The sequence below is a fragment of the Cricetulus griseus genome, chromosome 6 (genome assembly GCF_003668045.3).
Source record: "Cricetulus griseus strain 17A/GY chromosome 6, alternate assembly CriGri-PICRH-1.0, whole genome shotgun sequence".
NCBI lineage: Eukaryota > Metazoa > Chordata > Mammalia > Rodentia > Cricetidae > Cricetulus > Cricetulus griseus.
In genome coordinates, this window is record NC_048599.1 from 49,974,150 (window position 1) to 49,983,357 (window position 9,208).

Sequence of the window (9,208 nt, forward strand, 5' to 3'; positions counted from 1 at the left end):
ATTCTGCAGGTGCTTGAACCATGAGGAAAAGTTCTGGTTTCTTGGTGAGGGGAGGAAATAGCAGGGCTGGGCAGGAGCTGTACAAGGACAGAAAGAAAGTGTTGTTCGGATAAAGGCAAACCCCTGCAATCACACACACAGTTCATAGTGGAAAAAACCGTGGAAGATCATGTCACTTCTCACTGCTCCAAGTGACAAACCCCAAATGGCCCTGACAACTGGTGCTAGTTTTGGATTCCCAAGATTCCTTGTGTGTATGTGGTGTGTTTTGCCATTTTAGAAAAGTCCTGGTGATGAGGTAAAATTTCCAAAATACTGAGTTTATCTTATAATGCAGGGTCCTGATTTCATATTTTCCCTGACATTCTGACCCCCTGGGACACATAGGGTTCTGTCATGCACTGAAGCATGGGAGGATATTTAGTGGATTATTTTAGCACAAATTTCAGCCTGGAAGAAGAGACTGTTAAGCATTTCACTAGAGTTCTCTCCCCACTTTGTAAAACCAAATATAAAAGGAAATTACACCATACGAAGTGTGCCTAGGAGTGTGGTGCCAGTCAGGGTTGTTTCTGGCTGTGTCATGGTTATGACTCCCTCACAGAATTCCGTCCCCACTCCCTCCTTTTTCTTCCCAGCAATTTCACTGTTTTCAGAGACCAGAGATGACATGACTTCATTTACCCATGGAAAAGTAAGCTGATCATGTCCTTCAGGGGCCCAGCTCAGTGCACCCCACTTCATGTGGGAGCTAAATATGCAAAACCTAGGGGCAGAGACTGGAATTTCTCCTCTCTCCCAAGAGACACACAGTGAGAGTCACTTCCCAGAGTGGATTTCTCCAGGGTTTTTCATCTAGATATATTTTTAAATGTCACCTGAGCTCAAACAGGAGTTGCTGGCTAGACAATGTGAGTTTAAAACTATTTCTGAGAGTTTTTAAAAAGAAAAAACAACAGACATGCAGATTGAAGCCTTGTGTCATGGACTGCATGGCCATTTGATGCAATCCAGTTGAAGAATTGGGATTTAAACTCTTCTATACCTCAGCAGTGCTCATATCCCCACAAGCTGCTATTCCAGAGGAAACTCCAGATAGGGACAGCAGAGCTTCCTCCCATGTCTACACAGCCCAGGTTACAGTTTCGGGACTCAAGGACAGAGGTAGCCCATGCATGTGGATTCCTGGCCAGGACCAACACTCACCTGACTCATGACCCTGTTGATGGTTCCCAGGCCTAGGAACCTAAGGAGCGCTCTGGCGCACCCGGCTCCAGACCCAGTGGTGTGGGTTCTGGTTCTGGATCTGAAAGGGAAATGAGAGGTGAGTCCAGGAGGATGAGCTCATGCTTGTTCTTCCCTGGGCATGACCCTGTCCAGCCATTCCCCTGGCTGAACCCTGTCCAGCCATTCCCCTGGCTGAACCCTGTCCAGCCATTCCCCTGGCTGAACCCTGTCCGCCCATTCTCCTGGCTGTACCCTGTCTGCCCATTCCCCTGGCTGAACCCTGTCTGCCCACTCCCCTGGCTGAACCCTGTCTGCCCACTCCCCTGGCTGAACCCTGTCTGCCCACTCCCCTGGCTGAACCCTGTCTGCCCATTCCCCTGGCTGAACCCTGTCCACCCATTCCCCTGGCTGAACCCTGTCTGCCCACTCCTCTAGCTGAACCCTGTCTGCCCACTCCCCTGGATGAACCCTGTCTGCCCACTCCCCTGGATGAACCCTGTTCTGCCCACTCCCCTGGATGAACCCTGTCTGCCCACTCCCCTGGCTGGACCCTGGCAGACCTCTTCACACTCTTGTCGTGTGACCCAGGCTCGGTAATCTATGACTTGGAGGAACTCCTTCTGAAGCCTTTGGAAGTCCTTGTACAAGTCTTGCCATGTGTCTCTGCCCAGCGAGAATTGAAAGATGCTCCTCCTAGATATGGGGTCATCCTCTTCCATGTCACAGGCAATGTAGCTGTCACAGGGAAAAGGAAGTGCATGTCCCCACCTGTGACAGTCCGAGGCAGCTGGGAGCATGCATTCTAGAGCTAGGATGGGGAAGCAGTCTGTACAGGTGTCCTCAGAACTGAGCCCAGGAAAGGCAACCTTCCATTTCTTCCTTCTTAACTACTTTCATGTCGTCAGGGCACCCTCTTCCCTCCCCTACATTGCCCCCTGAAAGTTTCCACTACTCTGTGGTTGAGGGTCACCCCTCAGTCCTGATGGAAGCCTTAGGAGTTGGGTTGGGAACAATGGTCCCCATGAGATGCTCACAGGGCCAGGAAGAAGTGGATCCTGTTGTAGAGATGTCCAGGGAGTCCAAGTCGGCCAAAGTACTCCACCACCATGGACAGCAGGTACTGTGTGGACAGAGAGCTGGTTAGGGGAGGAAGGCAGTAGACAAGAGGGCAAGACATCTCAGTGGGGCCTGGACCTTCTGCATCTGATCTTTATATCCCAATGATACACAGAATGGGGGCTGGAGTCCATTTTCTTTGTGGATGTGAGCTGAATAGAAAACCTGAAGGAATTTGGGGCATATAATAAGGATGTGTCTCCTGCCTCTGTCCTTGAGAGCATCCCTGGGTTATTCTGGCTTGATACAGTCTTATCCATTCTGCCTATCCCCTGAGGGCTGTGACTGTAGAATATCTGATCTCACAGGTACCTTGTCAGTCACCCTGAAGAAAATGTCAGCTGCCAAGAAGTTCTGGACCACAGGATCCTCTGCAAAGAAAGCAAGCATGAGAAGGACTTGGAATTCCCATCAGGTGGGTCACATGCTCTATTGTTGGGGAAGTTTTGGAAGCAATGTGTGGCCTCCAGACCTGTCCCTCTGAGCTGGCTCCTGAGAGTAAGCAGGACCTCTCTTAAGAAGGTGTTAGCCTTCATATCAGAAACATAGTTTGTTTCTGTCATTGACACATTCATGTGGTTTTGCATTTTGAATATCGCAGTTGTTGATTCCTGAACTTGGTCAGTGATGACATTTGATATTTTTCTTCACCAAAGTGATTTAGTATAGGTTTCAATATTAAGCTTTGCTTCACTCAGTATGTTAGGTGTGGCCTTCAATCTCTATGACCTCTCAGTCTACCCATTTACCATATCGGAAGTGTACCAATATACCCTGCTCTGTGTGTTGACTGAGTCCTTAGGCAGAGATGGAGAATTCATAGCTACATGCTTATTCCCTCCTCTCCCTCTGAGGTAGTGACCAGCTTTGCCTGCTCCACAGGAGTCCATCTGTCTTTAAGGTCCTTCCTGTGGGCACTATTTTCTAGTGAAGACTTGCCCTTGTGGGCTTCCATGTGTCCTTTTACCAGCTGCCCAGGCAAAGAACTCTTGCACAAATGTGTCTTCTGCAGTTTCCCTGACCCTCAGACGGCACGGGTCTGGTCGTGCATTCAAGTGGTTAAAGCATTCTCTTCCTCTACTATCCAATATGGCTCCCCAGAGCCACACATAGGCACTGAACACAGGAATCATAGCCGAGGAGACGGAAGAACTGAATGTGTGTGTATATGTTTTCTTCAGCTCATTTCAAACAGAGTAAACAGCTGCCTGTGACTGGTACATGTTGTACTGGATAGTTTACCTGGTCCCAGATGTATGACATGATTTCATCTCAGAGAGACCTGTGCCTTACTTATTTGAACCACTACTCCCCACAACTACTCAATGTTGAGGATTGCCCCTAAGTATTCAATCATGATTTTAGAGAACCTACCCAGAATTCGGTAGAAGGCTTCAAGGTCCTCAGGCTGGTAACTGAGTCTTCTCTTTTTGTTTATGATGAGTTTTGTCCCCTCGATGCGGTCCACAGTCCATATGCTCCTCTTGGTTCTCCTCCTGTAGAACTTCGGCTCTGAGGCAGCTTCAGGGGCAGCTTCAGAGGTGGCTGTGTTTGAGGCACCTTCAAGGATAGCTTCAGAGGTGCCTGAGGCCTGCAGGCTGCTGTCCTGGGCAACTGTGGGGACAAACCTTCCTAATTAGCATGGATGTGTCCACATTGGGAACACTGTCAACTTCCTGACTATTACTCAGGAATTGATTGCTTCATGAAGAGAGAATGACAAGTAGCCACTCGCCTGCAAGTAGTTCTTCAGACAGAGACCAGAATGTACAGGAGTCATGGACACGTACCTGCTTTGACATCTGTCAGGGTCCTTGTCTTCTGGACTCTCTTCCTCTTGGTTCTCTGCTCAGGCACATCCCCTGCAGAGGCATCAGTGGAGGCAAGAATGGTGCAGGCTTTTGGATCTGCAGGAAGAAAAGGCTTCATATGACCCCAGGAGGGACAACCAGGGCATTGCTGGGTTTATCCCTTTTCATAATTCCTTGTGACATGTGAAGAAATCTGGTACATGTTGTACTGGGTAGTTTACCTGCCACACTTGCTCCCAGATGTGTGACATGATTTCATCTCAGAGAGACCTGTGCCTTACTTGTTTCCTAGAGCTCTCCTGAAATCTACATCTACTCATCTACAAAGGAGACTAGAAATTGAGTAACTCTGTTCTGTTCTTTACTGAGCACAGGCTGCTCTCTGGGGCCTCTTTCCCTGGATCATTCTGCCTGCAGGACAGCCCTATGGAGACAGATGAACTTGTTGATCTTCTGTCTAACATAGCTACAAAAGTGACCAAGGATGTGATGTCCTGGCTCACCAGGACACCTCTTGGTATAGCCTTGTAGAACTTGATTTAGGACAGTTTGTGAAGAGGGAGGGACTAGGCCTAGTGGCCATGCTGTTTCATTCATACTGGGGCATGAATATCAAGGGACATGCATACACATACCGGTCAGGATATTCTCCAATTTCCTTTTGCATTGTCCCCTCTTCCTCTTGGTTCTCTGCTCAGGGACATCCCCTGCAGAGGCATCCCTGGAAGCCCGAATGCTGCTGGCCTTTGGAGCTGCAAGACGGGAAGACCCACACAGGGCAGTGCTGAATTCTTTTTGTCTCATACACATTGAGGAACAGGTGAAGATAACTATGAAGAATGTCCCTAATCCCCATATGCACTTATCTACAAATGTGGCTTGGAATTGAGTTTCAGTGTACCTTTTTTTGCCAAGCAAGCATTCTCCTCTGGCACCTCTTTCCATGAATCATTGAGTTTGCTGGACATCTTTGGGGAGACAGATGACATCTCTGATCTTCTGCCTGTCATAGCTATAAAAAGTTAACAAGAAGTGACCTCTTGGCTAACCAGGATACCCCCTGCCATGCCCCTGTAGACCTTGACTCATGGTAGTTTTGGAAGAGAATGTGTGTAGGTGTGATGCCCCTACTGTTTCATCTTTCATTCATCTGAGGACCAGGGGGAAATCACCAAGGGTCACACACACACCTGTCTTCACTCTCCTAAGTCCTTTTTTCTTTTGACCTTTCACTGGGTTCTGAAGCCTTGGTGTGTAGTCTGAGGCAACTGGTGTAGACATAAAGGAAGCCTTTCTTCTTTGGTTTCCCAAACAGGGCAGGAGCCCAGTCTGATTACAACCCCAGGCAGTTTCTGTGTAACTTTTTTCTAAAAGAAAATAATAAAAAATTACAATAGTGGTTATATAGTTAATGGTGGCTGAAAGCTTATTTTTTTTTTGTTGTTGTTGTGATGGCTCTTGAATACAGGACTTTACACATACTGGGGAAGTGCTCTCCTATGGAGCTCTATACCCTGCCATTCTTTTTTTTTTTAAGATCTATCTATCTATCTATCTATCTATCTATCATCTATCTATTATGCATTCAGTATTTATTTATTCTGCCTGCATTATATCTGCAGGCCAGAATAGAGCACCAGATCTCATTACAGAAGGTTGTGAGCCAGCATGTGGTTGCTGGGAATTGAACTCAGGACCTTTGGAAGAGCAGTCAGTGGTCTTAACCTCTGAGCCAGCCCCAATACCCTACCATTCTTGATTCCTTATAAAATTAGGATTTAATCAGTGGCTAAAGACGACCTCAGTCTGGTAGTCTGTGAGGTAAGGACTACAATTCACCTCCTTTACAGACGAGCAGGTGATTTCTGGACTTGCCTAGCATGTGTCCCTTGACTGTGGGTCCACCGCTGTGGATTTGCCAATGGGAAGATTGGCTACTGAGCATCAGACATGTTTGCAATAGAGTCAGGCTGGATGACCTCACACACCAGTTTTCATTGTCATCACCTCATTCCATATCTCTGTGAATCACTATAAATTCACAGGTAATTAAATCTCCTTAAAAATACTACCCAAGTGTCCCACACCATCTTCCTTATGGCTCCCTCTCAAGGGCAGTCATTGGTAGACAAGACTCCTCTTGAACATCCTCCCCGTTTTCACTGTGTTCCCCTTATGTTCGCATTACTTTCTGTTCTCTCTTTCCCTTAGTCTAAAACCTGTTTCCATTCCATCACATCACCACTTGTCCTTCTGAGACTCCTAGGCGATCTCTGACACACCTCCAAGACTCTCTGAGTGAACACAGTTGAGCCCTGACATTCACTCTAGCTTAGCGTTGGGTGACACTCACCTGTTTGAGTACCTGCTCTACTCTCTCAAGTCCTAGGCTCTTAAGACTTTCTCAAAGCTTCCCCAGAGCTTAGTCTCACAAGTGTGAGGAGAGCACTGCTGGTAACTAAGTGAACTCAAACATTCTGAAGATTCTGATGACATCACACCATTCCGCCAGAACTTACTCCCTGGTCTATTAAAGAAACACGCCCAAGGAATAGACCATGGACACCCTGGATAAGGGCTGGAGTCTCTTCTGGACACTCAAGTGATCCTTTCTTATTCCAGTTATCTTTCTTTTAGTCTTCACCTTGTTCTTTAGATTTTGGGTTTTTTGATACAAATTTAAAGTGATTGTTTACTATACTACATGTATGTTTCTAATGTTCGGTGCATTGTGGTTATGCAACTCATTTAAAATGTAATTATAATTTTTTTTTATTTTTTGGTATTTTGAGATAGGGTTTCTCTGTGTAGCTTTGGAGCCTATCCTGGTACTTGCTCTGGAGAGTAATATATAATTTTGAAAGACGCCGCCCCTTGGCTCGTTCTCTCTCTCGGTGACACTCCCGTACGCGCGCGCACCCACACGCATGGCGGCTGGCTCCCTCCCAAGCAGGTTCACCCAGGTGGGGCGACCCAGGCCCGCCCGCCTGGTGCCGCGCCCCGGGGCTGGGGCCGAGCAACGAGCACCAGGTGGGCCCGCACGAGGGCGAGCACCAGGTGGGCCGGCACGAGAACGAACACCAAGTGAGCCGGCCTGGAGCCCTGCCCCTGAGCCCCGCCCGATGAGAAACACTCCATCCCAAGGTCTCCGCCCCCAAGGTCAGCCATCTGGACGCGGAGGGGGGGGAATTGAGTCTGTTGTACCAGACACCAGACCTTGAGAATATGCTGATCTGGAATGGCTCTGTGTCTCATTTGAACCATCCAATAGAAATGATTCTGTATTTCGCCTCATTTGAGAGACTCTATGTTTCACCTCATTTGAATAACTCTGTACTTTGCCTCATTTGAATAACCCTGTATAGCGCCTCATATACATTGACCAATGGGAATAGCTCTGTACAATGCCTCATTAGAATTATCCAATAGAATCCCTGCTCCTAGCTTGCGCCTTTTTCCCTATATAAGGACCCCTTTCCCTTGGCTCGGGGCGCTTAGCCACACAGAAGCTAAGTCGCCCCGGGTACCCGCGTCTCCAATAAAGCCTCTTGTTTTTTGCATCCAGTTGGTGGCCTCGCTGATTCCTGGGTGTGGGTCTCCCTCTACGAAAGTACCTCTTCGGGGGTCTTTCAATTTAAAATACAGATTAATGGTTGTCTATAATAGTCAAACTTAAAGTCATATTAGGTATGTCTTGAAGGTGATACACAGATATTTTTAGATTGATAGTTTGTCTCCAAACACTTGAAAGACCTATTGGATATGGCATTTGGTATGCTTAGTAATCCAAGGCTTTTCATAACAGTGAGACACATCTGCTCTTGGCAGCACCAATCTATTTTAGAGAAGATGATGGGTATTGAAGAAACTCTCTTTGGAGTTCTTTTTCCTTTATGGCAAAAGTTAGCCATGTGCTCAAAGAAACTGCCCTTGCTTCAATTTATGACAGTACACCATCCAAACTGGGCCAGAAGGACCCAAAGGATGACTGCCAAACTTTGCCAAGACAAGGTAGGATAGTCCTTCAAAATTCCCTGATTCTCAGAAATGTCTGTCAGATATACTAAGCCTGTAGGCCAAAGTTGGATACTTCAACTTTACAGAACCTAGGGTTACTTTCCAGGCTTCCAGATTTCCCTGTTGTTATATAACATTTCACTACTCTGCGGTCTTTGATGGAATTGAAGACTAGATAGTCAAATTTTTCCTTAGTTATGATAAAATGTCAATTAGATATAAACTTTAGAGTCACAAATATAAACAAAATAATAGAGTATTTTCTCTACTTTTGCCAAATGCAAATGGACTGGATATTATAAATGCAATTCTTACTTAATTACTGTTTTGCTATATATAGTTTTACCATGTTAAGGTTAAAAACTTCCTTCTTGATTACACGAGAAGTGGGGAATGCTGTGGAATAATTCTTCTGTACACTGTGAATATGTATTTACTCTGATTGGCTTAGTAAAGAATCAGACTGGCCAATAGGTGAACAGGATAAGGTTAGGCAGGATTGCCAGACCTGCTGAGCAGAAGAGGATGGACTCAGGAATCACCAGCAGATGCAGAGAGAAGCAATATGGAGCATCCATGGATCCACAAGGATGACCCAAACTAAGAATCTAAGCAATAGTGGAGAGGCTACCTTAAATGCCCTTCCCCTATAATGAGATTGATGACTACCTTAAATGCCATCCTAAAGCCTTCATCTAGTAGCTGATGGAAGCAAATGCAGAGATTCACAACCTAGCATTGAGCCAAACTCTTGGAATCCAGGTGTAGGGAGGAAGGAGTGATGAGCAAAGGGGTCAAGACTATGCTGGGGGAACCCACAGAAACAGCTGAACTGAGCAAGTAGGAGCTCATGGACCCCAGTCTGACAACTGGGGAACCAGCATAGGACTGAACCAGGCACTCTGAACATGGGTGTCAGTTGGGAGGCCTGGGCAGTCTATGGGGCCTCTGGCAGTGGAACCAGTATCCCTAGTGCACGAATGGGATTTGGGAGCCCATTCCTATGGAGGGATACTCTCTCAGCCTAGATACATGGG

The 9,208-nt window shown here is 46.8% G+C and overlaps 1 protein-coding gene across 1 annotated transcript; it reads right to left on the reverse strand.

The window, feature by feature from the left end:
* Positions 1-1,246: 1,246 nt before the first annotated feature.
* On the reverse strand, positions 1,247-5,435 carry LOC100756506 (speedy protein E4). Its single transcript, XM_027421849.2, has 9 exons — positions 5,327-5,435; positions 5,056-5,157; positions 4,790-4,906; positions 4,134-4,250; positions 3,718-3,915; positions 2,656-2,714; positions 2,262-2,347; positions 1,788-1,962; positions 1,247-1,306 (listed from the first exon to the last, which is right to left on the reverse strand). Exons 1-9 carry the CDS (start codon positions 5,433-5,435, stop codon positions 1,247-1,249), a joined length of 1,023 nt encoding a protein of 340 aa, XP_027277650.1.
* Positions 5,436-9,208: the final 3,773 nt, after the last annotated feature.

Coding starts and splice junctions, on each gene's coding strand:
- LOC100756506 (XM_027421849.2), bottom strand. CDS start 5,435: ATGTCTACACCAGTTGCCTCAGACTACACACCAAGGCTTCAGAACCCA. Junction 4,907..5,055: donor TGCTTGCTTGGCAAAAAAAG/GTACACTGAAAC, acceptor CCCGTCTTGCAG/CTCCAAAGGCCAGCAGCATT. Junction 1,963..2,261: donor ATCCACTTCTTCCTGGCCCT/GTGAGCATCTCA, acceptor TCCCTGTGACAG/CTACATTGCCTGTGACATGG.